The sequence below is a fragment of the Pteropus alecto genome, unplaced genomic scaffold (genome assembly GCF_000325575.1).
Source record: "Pteropus alecto unplaced genomic scaffold, ASM32557v1 scaffold45, whole genome shotgun sequence".
Classification (NCBI taxonomy): domain Eukaryota; kingdom Metazoa; phylum Chordata; class Mammalia; order Chiroptera; family Pteropodidae; genus Pteropus; species Pteropus alecto.
In genome coordinates, this window is record NW_006442491.1 from 5,577,099 (window position 1) to 5,598,441 (window position 21,343).

At 38.4% G+C, this 21,343-nt stretch overlaps 1 protein-coding gene and 2 pseudogenes across 1 annotated transcript in view; 2 read left to right on the top strand and 1 right to left on the bottom strand.

Annotated features, from left to right (window-relative positions):
- Positions 1 to 3,018: 3,018 nt before the first annotated feature.
- LOC112471088 lies at positions 3,019 to 3,137 on the top strand (annotated as a pseudogene).
- A 7,594-nt stretch (positions 3,138 to 10,731) lies between these two features.
- Positions 10,732 to 10,850, top strand: LOC112471214 (annotated as a pseudogene).
- A 9,246-nt stretch (positions 10,851 to 20,096) lies between these two features.
- The window catches only part of OTOR (otoraplin), a 4,200-nt gene continuing 2,953 nt past the window's right edge, over positions 20,097 to 21,343 (bottom strand). The window contains exon 4 of the mRNA XM_006921574.3: positions 20,097 to 20,791. Within this exon, the coding sequence (XP_006921636.1) occupies positions 20,768 to 20,791 (24 nt within the window). The 3' untranslated portion in view covers positions 20,097 to 20,767. The remainder of the gene's footprint in view (positions 20,792 to 21,343) is intronic.

Below are 21,343 nucleotides of genomic sequence, written 5' to 3' on the forward strand. Positions count from 1 at the left end.
ATCTATTGTCACATGTTAGCAAAATATTAGGCAAGTACCTAGGAGCACCAAGAACAGTGTGGCAGAAGGTCTGGTATGTACCTTTTACAACTAGAGATAGATTGTGGCTGCAAAAGTTTCTCTTTTCCAGAAGGTTCTGTTCTTCTTCATAACTTTTATCTCCAATGCCCAAAATGATGTCTAAATTAATTTTCTTGTTTAAGTTGAATGACAATGAAGATTAAGGCATAACTTCAAAATGTTCTTACGAAAATGTGTTTATGTATTTACTTATTTAATTAAAAACCAACCTAGGAAAAAAGCCAAGAAAGAATCAGCGATACCAACATGTCCATCAAGGTTTTATTAATACATATTTGGTAGTTGGTTAGAAGAAAAGGCCTCTCCACCACTGTCTGAGTGCTACCTCCTTCTCCTCTCACCACCTACTATCTCTCTCCAGTTTCTTTTTCATGTTCAGATTGGCCCAGGGAAGAGCAGCAAATCTTAAGCACAGCTAAACATGCAACTGGGAAGAACGTCGATAAGGCAAGACAGAGGGGGAATGTAATACCATTCACCCTGTAGGCTGAGAACTCCCTACTCTAGCCATTTTTTTCCTCCACAAATTCTTCTAGGCCAACGTTGTTCAATAGAACTTTATGGAATGCTGGAAATAATTCTACGTTTGTGTTGTCCAATGCAATAGCAATAACATGTGGCTATTGAGCACTTGCAAAATAGTTCGTGCAACTGAGAAGCTGAAATTTTTAAATCGTATCAAATTTTAATTAGTTTATGTTTAAGTAGCTCCATTTAAGTGGCTGGGCACTACCATATTAGACAGCACAGTCTCCAGGTAGGGGTGGGATGATGGCCACCACATAAAGCTGGTTTAGCCACATCTTAAAATGGTTTCATGGGGTGTGTCTGATGGCTCTTGCTAAATAATCTTCAGATTTTGAGTTCGTTTTTGTTTTTGTTTGCTCAGTTCAGAGATAAGAAGAAAACTCCCGGTCAATACCTTGATATCTAACAGATAACTGTCCATTCTTCAACCTCAGTCAATTCTCAACTTGCATGCTGGTCCTCTTCTTTCCCACCTACTTATGAATTTTTCTCTCACAATTACTCCCTCTTTTATTCTCTTTCCGTAAATTATCATTAGCATACTAAATACTGCATTTTCTTTTGTCTTTTAAAATATCCTCTCTTGACCTCATGTTTTCCTCTAGCTAAAGCTCCCTTTTTCTGCTGACTTTTATAGTAAAAATTATCCCAAAGAATGGCCTAATTTTCTCCACTTTCTTAGCTTTCATTTGCTCTTGAACCCATGCTAATTAAGCTTTTACCCTAGAATTCCACCAAAACTTCCATGTTACCAAACTCAATGCTCAATGTTACTAAATGCAGTGATCAATTTTCAATTCTCATCATCCTCACAGTAGGTTTTGACACAACCGATCACATTTTTTTCTTGAAATATGTTCTTCCTTTGTTTCTGGATCATTATCTTTCATTGAACAAATATTTGCTGATACTTAAGAAAATCATGAAAGACTTTGAAATTAGAGAGAAATTATTCTACAATGTCCTTTCAGAGCCTGCTTATGGTTTTTTTCTGCTTTTCATTGACTTTGACCTAGTTTATAACAATAAGTCATGGAAAACTGATAACAAAGCAAATGATTCTTGACAATACAAATGCAAGTGAACTATGTTCTGTAAAATGCAATTGGTTATCGTCTGATAGACAGACCAGTTTTGTATCCATTGGGAAATTCATTTCAGCATTCCTTATTTCCCATACATATTTGGTTTTGGGAATTGTCTTCTGTAGCAGTTGTAGCATCTTATTGGTTCTCTTATAATTAATGAATTAAATAAAATCTCATACTCATTTTCATTTTATATTTATTTGTGAGTCATGATTTTACCTTCATTAATTTGTCCTTTAACAGCTTTAACTCCATTTTTTTCCACAGTTATTTTCTTAGGACCTATGAGAGTGGCTGAAACACACAGTGGGTGCTCCATCAATATTCGTTCACTAAATATGTATCGAAAAAAATCATGGAACTGCTATAAGTTTATTCAGTACCATTCTCTATGCATGGTTTTCTTCTCTAATCTTAAATAAAGTCAAATAAAGTATATCCAGTACTTAATATTATAGTAAAAGAAAAAAGAAGCATTAAAAAAAAAGAAATATACATTTACTCTCTTCTGCTTCTATAAGCATAAATTATAGCATCAAAAACTGTTATTACATCCTTTCTCTTTCCCAATTCTTTTTCACCTTTTCAGGAATATCACCAGCCTACTAATTAACTATATGACTGCTGTCTGCAGCCCTATAGGGCAGCACCTTTCCCACTCACTACTCACAGCTGTGGCCATGCCATCCTAAAGGACGGCATATCTCTTTTATGTCCCACCTGTTTTCTCTTCTGTTTGGGTAGCCAAGTTATCAAAACAAATCTTCATTCCGAACTTTATTAAATAACTCATATCTCTATCTGGGATCCCAGATATATAAATAAAAGACATTTCTAGATTAGAAAGGAAGAAGTAAAACAATCTCTTTTCCAGAAGACATAATCTTATATATAGAAAACATTTTTTTATAACCCACAAAAAACTTACTGCTAAACATGAATTTGACCACGTTTCAGGATACAAGATTAATTGTATTTTTATATATTCGCAATAAACAAACCAAAATAAAGTTAAGAAAATAATTTCATTTACAATATCATCAAAAAGAATAAAATATTAGTTCTGGCCAAGATGGCAGAGTAGATGGATGCTATGCTTGTCACCTCCCATGACTACATTGAAATTGCAACTAAAATATAGAACAATCAACCTGAAGAAACATCTGAAGACTACAGAACAGAAGCCCTATAACTAAGGTTATAAAAAAGAAGCTATCTTGAGACTGGTAGGAGGGGCAGAGTTGCAAAATGGATTGGCCCCGCACCTGTACTTGGTGGTCAAGAATTGGGAGATATCTCAGCTGCAGAAGTCCTCACTGAAGACTACGGCCATGCCACCCTGAACGTGCCTGATCTCATCTGATCTTGGAAGCTAAGCTGGGTTGGGCTTGGTTAGTACTTGGATGGGACACCACCTAAGAAGACCAGGTACTGTAGGCACTTAAAAAAATTATAATAATTCCTCACTGAAGAGTGAGGCTTCCCATCTTGGAGCATCAGTGGCAGGAAGAGCAGCCCCACAACATCTAGCTGTAAAAGTTAGCTAGGATTCTCTCTTTCCAGATAAGACAGAAGGCTGCTGGAAAACCAGATGTCTTCTTAAAGGGCCTGTACACAGACTCTCTCGCTTCCAGAAACTCATCCTGGGCTTCGGCACAAGGACAGTAGCTGGGAGGTGCCAGAAACATACAAGGAGAGACCAAGTTGTGTGGCTTCAGGGCAAGGGTTGGAGGGAATGCCACCATTGTCCTTGCTTTGAGCCCTCCTCCCATATAGCCAGCAGGCAGATATCACCATTCCTGTGTTAAGCCCTCCCCACAACATGGCCAAATCTGAACTTTCATTGGCCTGGTGGTGACTCCATGGGACTCCACCCTACCCGACTTGCACACCACCAGAGGTTTTTTTCCTGGCTGGCAGATAGCCAGTGTCGGCCCATGCTGTAGTCTTTCTTGGATGATTGTTGGGGGCAGCAGCTGGCCTAGGTGGACTCTGAGACTTTTGTGAAGTGGCCCCAGACTCAGCACTGACATGAAATTTGAATCTGCATTAATCTGTGAAACACCACTTGTGACTTGTGACACTGGTGACTTGCTGAGAACCTGCCCCACCCAACTTTCATAACGCCCATATCATCTAAGGCTCTTTCTAAGGCTGAAATGAAAAATACACTAGAAAGAATCAACAGCAGATTTAATGAAGCAGAGGATCGAATTGGTGATTTAGAAAACAAGGTAACAGAAAACACCCAATCAGAACAGTAACGAGAACAAAGAATTTTTTTAAATGACATTTGTTTAAGGAACCTGTGGAACAATATCAAGCATAACAACATTCACATCATAAGGATACCAGAAAAAGAAGAGAGAGAACAAGGGATTGAGAACCTATGTGAAGAAATAATGAGAGAAAAATTCCCTAACCTGGTGAAGAAGATAGACATACAAGTCCAGGAACCGCAGAGTCCCAAAAAAGATGAACCCAAAGAGTCCCACACCAAGACATATAATAATTAAAGAAAAAGAAAGAATCTCAAAAGCAGCAAGAGATGGGCAGTTGGTTTACCTACAAGGAAGTCCCTATAAGAATGTCAGCTAAATTCTCAAAAGTAACTTTGCAGGCCAGAAGAGATTGTCATGAAATATTCAAAGTGATGAAAAGTAAGGAACTCCAACCAAGACAACTCTACACAGAAAAACTATCATTTAAAATTGAAGGAGATATAAATAGCATCCCAGACAGGAAAAAGCTAAAGGAATTCGTCACCTCCAAACTAGTACTGCAACAAATGTTAAAGAGACTTCTTTAAGAAGAAAAAAAAATCAAGAATACAAATAATAAAATAGCAATGACTACACATCTATCAATTACTTTAAATGTATATAGATTAAATGCTCCAATCAAAAGATATAAGGTAGCTGAATGAATAAGAAAACAAGACTCATACATACATTGTCTATAAGTGTCCAACTTAGGATGGAAAGATACACATACTGAAAGAAAAGAAATGGAAAAAGATATTTCATGCAAACAAAAACAAAAAATGCTAGGGTATCAATACTTACATTAGACAAAATAGACTTTAAAACAAAGGTTATGAAAAGAGTCAAAGAGAGACATTACATAATGATAAAGGGATCAATCCAACAAGAAGATATAACCCTTATAAATATTTATGCACCCAACATAGGAGCACCTAAATGCATAATGCAAATATTTATTAACCAACATAAGAAGAGAGATTGACAGCAATACAGTCATAGTAGGGGATTTTAACATTAATGTACAGATATTCCAGACAGAAAATCAACATTGCCTTTACCCTGATTCCAAAGTCAGACAAAGACTGCAAAAAAAGAAAATTGTAGGCCAATTACCCTGATAAATATTGATGCGAAACCTCAACAAAATATTAGCAAACCATATTAACCAATACATTAAAAAGATCATACCCCTCGATCAAGTTGGTTTTATTCCTGGGGTGCAAGATTGTTTTAGTATCCACAAATCAATTAACATGATAAACAACATAAACAAATGAAAGATAAAAATCATATGATAATATCAGTAGATACAGAAAAAAGCATTTGACGAAATCCAGCATTCATTTGTGGTAAAAATTCTCAGCAAAGTTGGAATAGAGGGAACACACCTCAACATGATAAACGCCATGTAGGACAAAGCCACAGCTAACATCATACTCAATGAGAAAAAGTTAGCATTTTCCTTACAATCAGGAAGAGACAAGGATGTCCACTTTCACCACTTTTATTCAATATAATATTGTAAGTTCTAGCCACAGCAATCAGACAAGAGAAAGAAATAAAAAGCATCCAAATTGGAAAAGAAGTAAAACTGTTGTTATATACAGATAACATGATATTATATACAGAGAACCCTAAAGTTTCCACCAAAAAACTATTAGAACTGATAAATGAATTCAATAATAACAAGATACAAAATTAATATTCAGAAATCAGTTGCATTTTCATACAATAATGAATTATCCGAAAGAGAAATTAAGAAAACAATTTCATTTACAATTGCATCGAAAAATAAAAAATAAAATACCTAGGAATAAATTTAACCAAAAAGGTAAAAGATTTGTACTTGGAAAATTATAAGGCATTAAAGAAAGGAATTGAAGAAGATACAAATAAATAGAAGCATATACCATGCTCATGAATAGGAAGAATTAACATTGTCAAAATGTCCATACTACCCAAAGCGATCTATAGATTCAATGTAATTCCTATCAAAATACTAATGGCATTTTTCATAGAACTAGAACAAATAATCCTAAAATTTATGTGGAACCTCAAAAGTCCCCAAATAGCCACAGCAATCTTTAAAATGAACAAAGTCGGAGGCATTACAGTACCTGATATCAAAACTATACTACGAAGCAATAATAATCAAAACAACATGGTACTGGCAGAAAAACAGACATATAAATCAGTTGAACAGTATAGAGAGCCCAGAAATAAACCCAAACCTAAACCCAAACCTATATGGCCAATTAATCCATGAAAAAAAGGCAAAAATACACAATGGGGTAAAGACAGTCTTTTCAAAAAATGGTGTTGGGAAAACTGGACAGATACATGCAAAAAAATTTTTTTAATCTTGATCACCTTCTTACACCACATACAAAAATAAACTCAAAATGGATTAAACACTTAAAAGTAAGACCTGAAATCATAAAACTCCTAGAAGAAAACATAAGCAATAAATTCTGACATTGCTCTTAAAATATTTTTTTCTGATATGCAGCCTCGGGAGATAGAAAGAAAAGAAAAAACAAACAAAAATTTTTTGTGCTGCAAAGGAAACCATCGACGAAATAAAAACACAACCTACTGAATGGAGGAAGATATTTGCCAATGATGTATCCAAAATTTATTTTAAAAATTCATACAACTCAACACCGTAAAACAAATGATCCAACTAAAGATTGGTCGGAGGACCTGAATCGGCATTTCTCCAAAGAGCATACACAGATGGCCAACAGACATTTGAAAAGATGTTCAATGTCACCAATCATCAGAGTAATGTAAATTAAAACCACAATGAGATATGACCTCACAACTGTCAGAATGGCCATCATCAATAAATCAACAATCAACAAGTGTTGGCGAGGTTGTGAAGAAAAGGGAACCCTCCTGCACTGTTAGTGAGATTGCAGATTGATACAGGTCCACTATGGAAAACAGGGAAAACAGTTTGGAGGTTCCTCAAAAACCTAAAAATACAACTATCTTATGACCCAGCAATTGCACTTATGGATATTTATCCAAAGAAAACCAAAATTCTAATTTGGAAAGATATAGACACCCGTATGTTCACAACAGTACTACTTTCAATCGACGACTGGATAAAGAAGTGGTACATATATACAATGAATATTACTTAGCTATAAAAAATAAAATCTTACTATTTGCAACAAAATGAATGCACCTAAAGGGTATTATGCTAAGTATTATGCTAAGTGAAATAAGTCAGACAGAGAAAGACAAATACTATATGATTTCACTTATATGTGGAATCTAAAGAACAAAATAAACCAACAAACAAAACAAAATAGACTCATAGATACAGAGAACAAACTGGTAATTGCCAGATGGGAGGAGGGTTGGGAGAGGGGCTGGCTGAATAAGGTGAAGGGATTGAGAAGTACAAATTGATAGTTACAAAACAGTCATGGAGATGTGAAGTACAGCATACAGAATATAATCAATAGGATTTTAATAGCTACATATGGCACCAGGCAGCTATTAGACTAATTGAGGTGATCTCTTCTTACATTATATAAATGCCTAATTTAACCCCTATGCTATACACCCAAAACTAATATAAAATAACATTGAATGTCAAGTCTAATTGAAAAATCAAAAGGGAAAAGGTGGAGAGGAATAAGAGGTTCCAATTTCCATGTATAAAACAAATAAGTCATGGAGATGTGGTGTACAGTATCAGGAATATAGTCAATGATGTGATAGTGCTGTATGTTGCCAGATGATTGCTGGGCTTGTCATTGTGATCACTTTTTTAGGTATATAGATGTTGAATAACTGTGATGCATACCTGAAACTAATACAATACTATATATCAGTTATATTTTAATCAACAATTTTTTAAATCAACAAAAAATTAAAATAACTAGGAATAAATTTAACCAAGCAATTGCAAGACCTCTACATTGAAAACTACAAAATATTATTTAAGAAATAAAAGAAGACCTACATAAATGGGAAAAAAACTCATAGTCATGGATTGGAAGACAATTCTTAAGATGGCAATATTCTCAAAACTGATCTACAGATTCAATTTAATCCCCATCGAAATTTCGACTGTTTTTTTTTCTTGTAGAAATAAACAAGCTGACTCTAAATTTACAAGAAAATATGCTAAATGAAAATTCCAGACAAAAAAAAAGAGCCACATAGCATTTAATTCCATTTATAGAAAATGGCCAGAATAGGCAAATCCATGGAGAATAGCGGGTTGTGTTAGTCAACGGCCAGGAACATGATAGAATGGGAGGTAATGCTTAATAGGCACAGGGTATCTTTTTGGGTGATATACTCTGGAATTAGATAGTAGTAATTGTTGCACAGTATTGTGAACATACCACAAACTCTGGAACTGCACACTTTTCAATGATTAAAATGATGAACTTTAGGTTCTGTGAATTTTATTTCAAATAAAAATGAGAAAAGAAAAATGAATATGTCATAGAAGAGAAAACAAGAAGATCATTAAGTGTCTCTTAGGAATACCAAATTTAAAAATTTTAAATTCAGAATTTCAAATTTTTCAGAAAATATAATGAAAAGACTTTAAAATGAAACACATTCTGATCCACAATTGCCTTATTATAGAACAGCAGCTATGATAATGGGCTTCTAGCTTGACTACCTGAGGTCAAATCCTACTTGTGTGACGTCATTAAGTTATTTAAGCTTCTATGCCTCAAAATTACTATCTGTGCAATGAAAATTGTAAAATCACCCATCTCATAGAATCGATTTGAGATTTAATGAGGCAAGACAGTGCTAGCACTTAGTAGATACTCTGTTGTTAGTTATTATCCAAACCATTAAAAACGAATTCATGATTATTTTCACACAATGAAAACAATAAGATCCCATTAGCTCAAGTAGTTTTCCAGCTCCTGTTGAAAAGAAGCCACTATGTGAAGAAATTTCTGAGTGAAAAAGTCTAGAGTGTGTACATTAATCAGCTTTTGCTACTAAGTCTTGATTCATCACTTGCAGCTTTGTCTGCCGCACTTTCAAAATATCTTCCACCTTTTAAGAAAGTTTTCTTTTCCAGTCCTCTTTCCAAAATGAGATCTGTCCAATGACAATTTCTTTTTCAAAGAATCCTAAGCTGATAGTCTCAATGGATTTAATGCAGAGACAAAATAAGCATCTTTGAAATCAATCTGACTTGGTGTGTCTCTGTACCCATGGACAGGGTGTGAGCACCCCACGGAAGATAACAAAGAAACTTCCTTTATTTTCTGTGTTAGTTACCTCTGCTCATATCACACAGACATTACAAATTACACAAACATTATGGCAAGCAGGGCCAAGCAAGAGGTTCCTGATCACATGACCAATTTCATGAGTCCCTTAGGTACTACCTGGCACCATCAGCACTTGCTCCTCCTTCCTAACCTTGGGACCTCCACCTGTGCCCATTTCTGCAGGAATTGTATGAGGTTAGTCTTCATGAAGTTTGCTTCACAACAGTAAACTATTGTCTTCTGGGCACTATTAGCCCAGCTGCAGTTTGGGCATTCTCCTGGTTTGATTACAGAGAGGGAGCACATACCTTGATATTTGATTCATTCATGCTTTTGTGTATTTGGGAGCAGGAATAAAACCCATTCTTTATTCATTGAAAAGTAGTTAGATATTTTATTAAGAATACATAAAATTGTACTTTTGTGATTTAATGCTATCTATCAGGTACTTTTCTCACCACTTTGCTTATATTTTCTCATTGAACACCCACAGTAAGAATACTATCATCATCATCATCATCTTTTTCTCATAGATAAGAAAACAGACACAGCAAGGTTAAGTGGTCTTTCCAAGGTCAGACGGCTGTTAAATGGCAGAGCCAGAATCAGCTGTTCCACCAGACCAGTACAACACAGAAGTCTGGCTCTAAGGGCTCTAGTGTCACAGTTGTAATTGCTGTGCTAAGAAAGTTCAGACAGCAGGTCACACTCTAGCATTGTTGACCAAGCGAAACAAAAGAGAAATCAAAGTTTAAGTAGTAAGTGTGCAGGCCAGGCAGATCGTGGTTTTGTTTTGCAAGGGATTCTGGAAAATGTAATTGTCTTAGCTTAGGTTCCTTCAAAAACAGACACTGAGATAAGGACTTGGGCACAAACAGTCTATTTGGGAGGCAATCCCAAAAGATAAAAGTGGATGAGTAGGGGAAGTGGACAAGGTAAAGAGAAAAGCTTGTGAAAGGAGCTTTAATGAGCAGCGTACTATTCCGGGCAACTGGGATTTGGTCCTACAAGGGCTCGCTCAGACACATTGTAGAACACAGCTCAGAATTATTCCATCCAAAGATGAGAGGTTGTGGAATTTATCCACCAACTTCCACCCCTCATTGACCAAGGGCTGTCCCCAGAGCAGATGCCCCTGCATGCCTGGGTCATGCATATACCTGTCTTTCTGCAGCCTTAGAGAAGGAAGAACAGAAAGACAACATGTACACTTGATGCAGAACAAAGGAACAGTGCATGGACCTGTCTCTAGGGCTACAGTGAAATTAGATGGACCACCGAGGAGTAGCATGAGGCCTCACAAACACCTGCAACAGGCATCTTTGTTCTGAGTGGTCTACGTACTGCTAAAATTCAGGAACTTGCTACTAAAAGAAGGGGGAGAAAGATTTGGGGAATCAATTGGTGATCTCTGTCAAATATTCCTTGACTTTTTTCTAGTTCTTTTTTAATAAAACCATCAACATGGAAACTAAAACCAGTACGATTTAAAGGTTGGGGCTAGTCTACAACCATGCCACCCTGAACGTGACTGATCCCATCTGATCTCGGAAGCTAAGCAGGTTTGGGACTGGTTAGTACTTGGATGGGAGACCAGCTAGGAAGACCAGGTGCTGTGTGCATTAAGAAAGGAAGGAAGGAAGGAAGGAAGGAAGGAAGGAAGGAAGGAAGGAAGGAAGGAAGGAAGGAAGGTAGGTAGGTTGGGACCAGAACGGCACTCAGTATTTCTGTCAACATCTCCACAAGGAAAGGTATCATGCCAGATTGGTGCTCTCTTAACATCCAGAGCTTGGACTAGCTAATGCATTTGATAGACTCTGTCTCTTCAGGTATGTTCTTTGTCGTGAATGACATCTGAGCAACTCTCAGCAGTAAGGGAGGAGGGCTAGTTATTGCTGCATAACAAATCACTCTTAAACGTAATGGCTTGTAACCACACTTCTTTTGCTTGGGAACCCACAGTGTGAGAAGTGCTTGGTGGGGACAGTCCCATGTGGCATCCCCTGGGGCAGCTAGGGGCTAGAACTTTCTGAAGCCTCACTCATTCACATGGCCATGGCTTGTGATATTGATGACAAGTGGTCAGTGCTAGCTGTCGGTTAGGTCTGTGGGCAGAATACCTGCAGGGGCCTTTCTATGAGGCTGGTGGCAGGATTCCCAGGTCAAGAATTCCAAGAAAGCCAGAGAAAGCTTTATTGCCCTTTATGATTTATCCTTGGAAGTCACATGGCATCACTTCACTGTTGTCACAGGCCCACCCAGAGGCAAAGGGAAAGAATAAAGATACAACACCCCCCCACACACACACACATACACACCCCTCTGTGCCCATTGTAAGAAGAGCATGAGAGATGAGACATGTTGATGGAGTTATCTCTGGAAAATTCAATCTGCCACAGGGGACATGAGATTTATATAGATTATTTCTACCAACTACCCATATTGTGAGTGTGTGTGTGCATGTGTGCATGTGTTGATTATTTTTCTCCTTTAATCTACCCACTTCCATGGGTTCCCTGCTGCCTAGAGTCTGACCTTGGAAAAAGCCTCTTACCTCTGATATCCCAGGCTCTGTGACATCTTGAGTAGTGTCAGCCTTTATTTAGTACTTTTTAATGAAATCTGCAGAGCTCTGAGGGCTATAAATCATATACCGAAAGTTTCGGCTTTGTGCTTAATGGCAAAGCTAAGATGAAATGCCTTCCTCTTGGGTTTCCAGCAAGTTATTAACTTGGGTTAGAAATATTACCACTCAGCAGTTTCCAAAGTTTTCTCTCTAATAACCTTTTCATCTTGTTAGTACACTTTATAGATTTCTTTCCTTTTTTTCCAAAATGAAGAAATCCAAATTATTCTTCTCTGATTACCCTGAAGAACTTACTTTTCCCAAGATTCTACTTCTTATGGTTCTCAACTCTGTTCAACGCAGTCTGCTCAGCCTCCTTCTCCTTACACCACATGCCTGAAACCTTACACAGATAACTGAGCACAGATCACTCACATGGCATGGTCCTCGCAATAGCAAACTTATCAGTTAGAAATTCATTGAGCTGCAAATAACTGAACCATCAGTAGTTTAACAAGTAGGATTCATCAGTCTCACATAAACTATCCACAGATGGTTTCGCTTCTAGTAGTAAGAGATTAGCTTATTATACAACCTTCTCACCAAGAACAATAAAAAAAAAGCTGGACAAATACATGACATATGTTTGAGCCATCAGAGAGTGACCGCAGCAGTGAGAAATTGCGCCAGATCCCAGGAAGAAGGGAAATGTGGAGACCTGAGTTCCGCCAGACCAGTACAACAGAGAGTGTGGGCACCAGCCTGTCAGAATTGAGCAGCAGAGTCCTGAGGACAGATGCCATTCTAGGCATTAACCCTGTAGCTTTTGGAGGCCCTGACAATCCCAGGGGATGGGCTCATGAGGCAGGGGTGGCAGTGAAGGGACATTAGAGGGGCTTCAGGGAAATAACTGTTTACCAACTGGTAAAGCAGTATTTCAAAAATGTAACTAGTACCAAAGAGTCTTGGAGGAGTTAACAACCTGACATAAATCTCAGTAAGAAATAACTACCTGTTAAATCAGGTATATCAGAATGTTATTTTCATACTGTGTAACAAATCTAAACAGGTTTCTGAGAGGGATGGATTACACCAGATGGGATGAGAAAAGATGCCGGGAGTTCCTATGGGAGAGCATAGCCAAAAGCTTGAGAAAGAACCAAAGGCATTGCCGCCTCTTCATTTATTTGGTCATGGAAGAGGTACGCATGCTTAGAGCCTGCTCCTAGTATTGATAACCTCCCACATGTGAGGCTATAGGAAAGTCGAGGAGCTTGTCAAACCTGAGTGTAATCCCCAACAACCTGCTAAACTCTGCAGTTCCTTCCTCTGGCAGAAATTCTCTGTGTGATTTGCACCTGTGAAATGCAGAGTTTCTGGCCCATAGCAGGTTCACAAATGGCTACTCTATTCCCCGATCCACCTGTTCCTTTTGGAAATCAGATCCTAGGCCTGGCAATCAGAAATACAGGATGCCTGGGGGAACAGGTGCCATGAAGGAACAGGGCATTTTTTATTGCATTGTGCTGGGAAGGGAGAGGTTGGCCCCTCCAAATACTCGGTCGCTTTCCTCCCATTTAACTCTGAGGCTGCACTCCTTCCACTACACATTTGTTTCTGAGAATAATGGTGTTACAAAAACTGACATATGAACTTTTGAAACTTCGAAAGAAGAAACAAATCTTCACTTAGAGCTAGTCTCCCTTTAAAAAAAAAAAAATCCTATTTCAAACTGTTTTTACCTTTCCCAGTATATTTTGGTGTTGACCTTTAAGTAAAAACCTTTCTTCACTCAGTAGCCATTTTATTCAGTTTCCCAACTTAAGAGAAAATGTTCCCTGACTGTTGAGTTCTAAGGCGTTAAGTAAATGTTTGCCTAACCTTTGCTTCAAGCATAATCTTACCTTTTAATAAAATACACCCGAAAGGCTGCATTACAAGTTTTTCATAACTGAGTCGTGTTCATACCGCGAAGTAGAGGAATTTAAGAACTGTCTTGTTTGAATGTAGGTCCTGCATGATAAATCTGAAAATGATGGGTGCATGGGAATTACCAGGAAGCTTTGAATATAAAATAGAGATTCTTCTTTCTTCCTGAAGGGATATGAGCTTTCAGGCAGTTCTGACCATAGGCAGCTTGGAGTATCTTCCATTGTAAAATGAGAAAAGCCTGGGATAAACCTGAACTGTTGGAAGGGGAAGCTTTTTGTTTGGGCTTTTTAAAATTTTTATTTGGGGAGGGATGGGAACCTGAGGAAAAAATCTAAACCTTCCTACCACTCTGCCTTTCACCACCAATGAAGAAGGAATTGCATATCTTATTGGTCAGAATCCAAGACACTTACTGGGCCAAGTTCTACTACTGGGTGGGACCACTGGGCTTGGAAGACATTCATCTCTGCCAAATCTTTCTTTGGACAGAACTAGTCACATTTTTTGTCTTAGTCTAGGTTTCCCAAAAAATAGACACAGAAAGAAGGCTATGAGTAGAAGTAATTTCTTTGGGAGATGATTCCAAGGAACATCCTAGGACAGTAGGAAAGTGAGGCAAGAAGGAGAAGACAGCCACGAAGGGTATGTTATCAAGAAAAGCACCTGAGTATCTGGGAAACACTGTAGACTACACATGTAAGAGTTATCCCCTCCAGCGTGGAGGTGCTGACTTTAAGTGACTGATTAAGGGCTCCTCCCAGGAGGTGTTCATTCTTGGATGCTTCCAAACTGCCCTGGAAGGGTAGAGAAAACTCCCGTGACTATAAATGTCATCAGGCAAAGAGATGCAGGTGTCACAGACCAGGTTTCAAGGGCATCTGCTCTTACACCTCTCTGTTGTCGTAATTTCTCCATCTGCAGTTGAGTGGAGTCAGGCATTTGTCCATCTGGCTAGTTAAATCCTGTGCCACAGACCCAGGTGACCAAGACTCAAGGATGTAGGAAGTAGGAAACCTTATGCAGACTTCCCAGTCTGAGCCACATTGTCTAGTCCAGCCTATGAGGTGGGGCATTTTCTGATGCTTGCTTGGTTAAGCTTAATTGAGCTGGTATTTTCAACTCACTTGGTCTTTTGAACTAGTGGAACCCTTTCCCTTGTCAGGCATCTCAGAAGGTGAGAAAGCATGGAAGTATAGAATTGTGATCACCCAAACCCGAATTCCAGCCTCTGGTGTATATTTTAGCCATCTTTTACTCTCATGTTGCTCAGATTATCCATTTTGAAAAATGCAATGTCATGTTACTTGAGGGCAAGGGTGTTTTCTTTCTTTTAAACTTAAATTCAACAGCAACTGCAAAAAAATAAAATAAATTATACAAGCCCCATTCAAGCTTGTGAACCATAACACACAGGGGTTAAGTTGTTTTATTCAAAAATCTATATTCATCTCTGCTTCCAGTATGAGATAAAAATAACAAATTTCAAATTAGGTTTTAGGTCTTCAATTACATACCTCTTTTAAACAAAGCCACAATTCTAATAGATGAGAACTGCATGATATCTTTTTCCCCTTCTTAGAACTGAAGTACGCACTGAAAAATACATCATGCATTTAGTTATTAATGTTTAAGTAAATTCTCCCTCTAAAGAATGAGATATGTCAACAGTAGACTAAATGTGCAGTATATAAATTTTAATAGTATCCACAAATGTACAGACTCTATAAATATAATTGTGTGCTTAGGAAACTCTCCAAAGAAAGGTTAAACAGGACGACAATAGCAAAAGAGAGGAAATAAAGGGAAAAGAGATCCATGTCAGGGAAAGACAGCTAGTGCTATTGAAATTGACAGTGCATACATTACCAAGGGGGAAGGAAGCACTATTTTTGCTTGAAAAATAATAGAACATTGTAATCATCTTCTGGAAGAAGCTGTAAAGCTAGGAAGGAGGACATGATAGCTGTCTGAGAAGCAATTAAGCAGTCTCCTAGAGGAGACTGAAAATGGACGTGGGAAGAAATGCAAATAGCCTTAAGTCCCCGTCATATGTCAGCCCTTCAGGAGCCTTGAGCCCTCCTGGAGCTGATGAAGGGCATTTGGTGAAATGTTACTTCAGGAATAAGAGTGTACACAACAAGAGCAGGAAACAAAAGGATAGTGTTTGAAATCAGGTAGAAAGAATTACTGATGCTCAATTGCAAGATGCGGGTTCTCTGTGCTGTGTCATAGCACAGAAGTTGTGGTATGCATGTGTCAGGATCAGTTTGCACAGACCTATCTTGAGTCTATCCAGTTCTACCTAATAGTTCATTACAAAACAAATTACACCCCAGATTGGACTTGAAGAACAAATGCACGGTCACGTAATTGCTTCGGCCTTCCTAGCATTTCTCGTTCTTTCAAAGTTTACCTATTGATTACTATCACCCCTTAGAGAGGAAGCTTTCCCAACCTGGACATCGTTGACATTGGGGTCCAGATCACTCCTGGTTGGAGCCTCTCTCCTGTATTATAGGATGCCAGTAGTGCCTCCCCGCTTCATTGTGACAATCAAAAATGTCTCCAAACACTGACAAATGTCTCTGGGAGGAGGTGAGGAAATGGGATCAAAATCACCCCTATAGAGTATTGCTCTGTTAGATAAAGTAGAAATTCAGATTTTCTTTTCTGGTGTCGTGGAGAGCTTATGATCTTGAAGCCAGTTTATCTAGCTGCAGATCCCTGCTCCCATGCTTTATAAGTGAGTGATCTGGGACACCAAGTCCTGTGCCTTTCAGCCACCTCATGACACCCCCGGAGGGTGTTGGGGTTGGCGTTAATTGTTCTCTAGAGAAGCTTCAACTCCTCAAGTATTGCTGCTTTTCGGCAAATGAATTAAATCAGCTGAAACAATCTATAAACTCTGCAGGGCTCCAAATCCAAGGCAAACATGCAAAACAGGTCTGAAAGAAAAATGTCAGCTCTTTCCTAATGTGTGAATTTTCAAATCAGTTGCATTTATTTTAGTGTCAGCAATAAATGCATATTAATACCCTCTTCTATGCCATGTGACAAGCAGGTTTTAAGACTGTGTGTGTTGAAGGTGAGGGACGGAGCATATAAAGTTCATCTGAGGACGTGGCCCTGATTTTGATCATTCTAAATGCTATGAAGGATGCTCACACCCTAGGTTACCTACTCGTTTAGAAATGGCTCTCTGTATGCCAGTTCCCAAGCTCACCACAGGATGTCAGCCTGGTCCCACTGAAGTTTCTCATGGCAGCTAACTTGAACATCACAAAATTTCAGAATCCATGAAGATGACATCAAGGAGGAAATCTGAGACCAAAATTGCTGCCACTCTCCCTGTAAAGGATGTGGTAGGGGCTTGTGCATGCTCACAGATTGTTAGGAGGATGAAATGAAGTGAAAAGCACCTGTACAGAGCTAGGCTATAGCAGATAAAGTCAGTGCTCCCCAAAATGACCTTGAATGCCCTTTTAGTGTTGTCACACACTCTCAGCACCTACAGCCTCCTTGAGTCTGCATTGTCCATATACAGTGAGGGACAGAACTACCTGGGTATGATGTCTCTCACAGTAACCCGTAATCAGTGACCATGGAGCCAGAAAGAAGTTTAGCTTCCTTGAATGAATCCAGGCAGCCTCTGAGGCATAAAATATGCACTCTGAGGTCCCAGTGGGATTAGACAGTAGCTAGCACTGTAAGGCCTTGCCCGAGGTTTCACCCTTGTTAACCCCCTACCCTATCCTGCTGGCCCTTCTGTTTCCCCTGGGATTTATTCTTCCATAAATTACATACCTAAATCTTCATCTTGAGTCTGCTTCTAGGGAACCCCATCTAAGATACTGGTTTACAGCTGATGCCAAAAAATCATTGATCCCTTTCTCCCACAAGTATCTATCTGTTTGCTTCAGGTTTCTGAGACTTGGGAACACATGTTACCTAGCATGGCTCCTGCACCCCTCCGCCTTTTCCTGCAGGACAGACCAGTATTGTGAGTCTGTCCAGCTGACCCATTCTATTGTCCTTTGAGCCTGGTTGAGGCTGCTTCCCAGGAACCACTGAGTCCGTTTATGGTCCTTGAGGGTCAAAGCTCAAGCTTTGTTTGTTTCTCCATTTGTGGTGGCAGTAAGTGAGGGTAGTAATTTAAAGCTCAGAAAAAGATCCAGAAACAGATAAAAAGGCCCTTAAATCATTTTGGAGTCATGAAGGGCAGGGGCGAGGAGAAGGAACAGAGAATTCCATTTTTTCTCCCAAACTTGACATATTATTGCTCAAAGTACCATTCCCATCTTTGCTAGTTCATTTGGTCAAAATAAATACACATGCTGAAGCAAATAAGAAAAGGAGAGAGGGAGGATAAGAAGAGAAGAGAAGAGAAGAGCACCGCCTCATTTTTTACCTCCAAAACACATTGGCGTTAGCCTAGCATACGCTCGAGAAAAATGATTAAAACAATTGCTCACATGTGACAGAAAAGTCATTTTCATTTAGAAAAATATTTAAATCATGAGTTGGGGAGCATTTTCTGTCTCTGTTAATAATGGGTTAGAGGGTAGATTATATAAAGCATGTGGATCAATATGTCATTTCCTGATTAAATTGCTCGTATACCCTGGTATTTGTCGGTGACACAGCTGGGAAGACATTGTACTATGGAAAGGACTTTAAGTCACAAAAATTGCATTTCCAGAGTACAACATGGAATTGTATTAACTTCTGTAATTTTTTCTCTTATTTCTTTTCACCATTTTAGATAAGCGAGGCTGATGGTTGAAGAAATGAGATTTTCTTTCTAGTGCTCACTTCTATTTCTTCTCTCCACTCAGAGCCTAAATACCCATTCCCTCCAGAGATTTGTTCAAACGCTACACAAATGAGCTTAATATTTCCCTATATTGGATAGGATCCACGAGGATGCAAGTGTCTCAGCCAATAATCACAAACAGCAATAAACCACATTTATCTTTGGTCAGGGGTAGGTGATGCTAAAGTCACTGACATCTTTGACTTATTTTTTCTTCTAAGAATATGAAATATGCTAGGGTTTTCTAAACCTTTACAGCACAAAAACTGCTGCTGAACTTAATCATACTGAGAGGTCTTATGACCTCAAATTAAATTCCTTTGCTTCTTAACCTACCATCTACTGATCTAGACTGAACTTCCTCTTTCCTTTATCTTTCCTTGCCCTCTGGGAATGCGGGAGGGTCAGTTTTCGATTGAACCTGGGAACTCCTGAACTTGTGAACCAAAAATGTCAGCCTCAGCGGTTGACAACCTCTTAGAGGTGTTAAGATGTCCTTGCTCTTAGTGGAAAGGAAGGAAGAAAGATTCCCGAAATGGAAATGGTTCCCAGAGGCCTCATTGCCCCCCAAATCCTCCACTACTCAACCCCCTTTTCGCTAGGTAGATACCAATGCTGGTGAGTAGGAGCTGACTGGGGCAAGGAGGGAACCTACAGTTGGAAGTCCTGTGCTTGGGAAGTGAGGCTGAAAGCATGCGGCCGGATGGGGGACTTTAGGGAAACCGAAGGCACAATAGGGATTCTGGGTGTCTCAAGGGGTGATGAGATAGCTGGAATGAGAGAGTCAGAAAGTAAGAGGCAGATAAAAATAGAAGTAGGATAAATACCTCTTACCTTAAAATTGTATTGAAAACCCTAGATGCTACTGAAAACTTTTATGGAATAAAGTGAGATAGAAAAAAGGAACGAGTGGGTTTGGTTTTCTCAGGCTTTTTTTTTTTTTTTTTTTTTTTGAGGGGGATATCATTTACTTGACTGAACTCCATAAGCATTTGGCAAAAACATATTCACCTAAAGCACAGTGGATACATGATACAAGTCTCCAACTTGCCTTAAATAGCTTCTTCATGCTGTGGGATGATCAGACCACAGAAAACTGAGGAACAAACTGCATTCCCAAGGCCCCCCACCCACTTATTTTCTATAGCTCAATGTGAAAAATGTTTTTTTAACTCAGAAATTGTAATTTTTTTAGTCTCGTATAGGCATTTTAATATGTGTAAACAAATAAACACTCACAACTACATCAAAAGAATTTCATTAGTAATATACAATCAAAGCAGATTTCCAGTTAAACATATTTTAAAAATTGTGAGTCCACTGGAACCACAAAAGCAGCATCCCTTCACCAGATATTCTTGACACATCATCCTTGACTGGAGGAATTTGCACAGAAAGTGGAAATTCAAGCTTGAAATAGAAGTAGAGGAAATAACCCAGAGATTTTTTTTTTTTCTGTGTCTTTTGACTTGAGGCTCAAATAATATCCAGGGACAGCGCATAATAAAAAGAAACTATTTTATTAAAAATATTTCATAAACTGTCCTACTCCGACTATATAAACACATATATATTTAAAATGTAGAGAGAAGTAAATTGATCAGAGGGTAAAATTACCCAATTGAAATAATTTCTAAGACTTTCGTCAAAGAGAAATTTAAAAGCGTAGTCCAAACATCTGTGAATCCAAACAGCTCTTTTATTTTTCTCCAACAGCTTCACATACTCAAGGCATCAAATATTAAAAGTAACAATCCTAGAATACTACTCCTTGATGATATAGACTCTTCGGATACATTATAACACTCCAATTGGCCAGAGACAAATAAGTAGAAAACATTATATCCAAAGGGAATATCTGTTATCTGCCAACTTTATACAGGAAGACAAACAGCTTGGAAGAATTACTATTTAGGAATAGCTTACAAATAAACCAACCATCTTCTATATGCATCCCTATGTAAAAGAAGGCTGAAAGATAATTTGTGTTTAATTTGTCCACTTGAGCCAAATGTCGCCCTGCTTAGGTGGTGGGATGATAACCAGGCCAGCAGAAAACAAGACTTGAGTTGAAGCCCTGCCTTTACTTGCCACCTCCAGCCCCAAACCCCAGCCCTCCTATAAAGTAACATAACTTGGAAACAAAAGTCAGACATGTATTTTTGGTTATATTTGCTTTTTTCTTTATTTTGCGTGTTTCCTTTCTATCTGCAGATTTGTCTAATTTGTTACTCGCAGAAGAAGTCAATATCCTAGGAAAAAAAACAAAAGCAAAAATAGATTGAACTGAGCAGGCAGGGCCAGAAAATAGATGTATGTTCTTTATTTAAAATCAAAGGGAAATTTGGACTTAAAATAAATAAAGTTTGAACCCCAATGGTTATAATTATCATTTTAAATAAAACATTACTTAAAATGAAGGTTTTCAAATATACTTTTTTTTCCCGACTATGCTGGCACCTGGTGTAGTTAAACAACAGAGTCGGCATGAGCAAGGGCCAAAATGCCAACGAGCTACTGGCTGCTGTTTTCCCAGAAGCGTCACGCTTGCTTAGGTACAAGACAACCTAGGCAGCTGCCTACAGCTGAGGCAAATATACTTTTAATTTATGATTATTCAACTCATTCGAGTTCAGTGCTAAGCAGTGATGACAAGTGAGTCCTATTTGTGAAGGCTGGGAAATGTTTTGAAGTTATTTAGCACAGCAATTAGCTCCAGGAGAATAGCTTCAAAACAACCACTTCTCGAAGCAGCTCCAGGGGGATCTTTTATTTCTGTCCTGGGTTTACAAGACCCTAAGGCA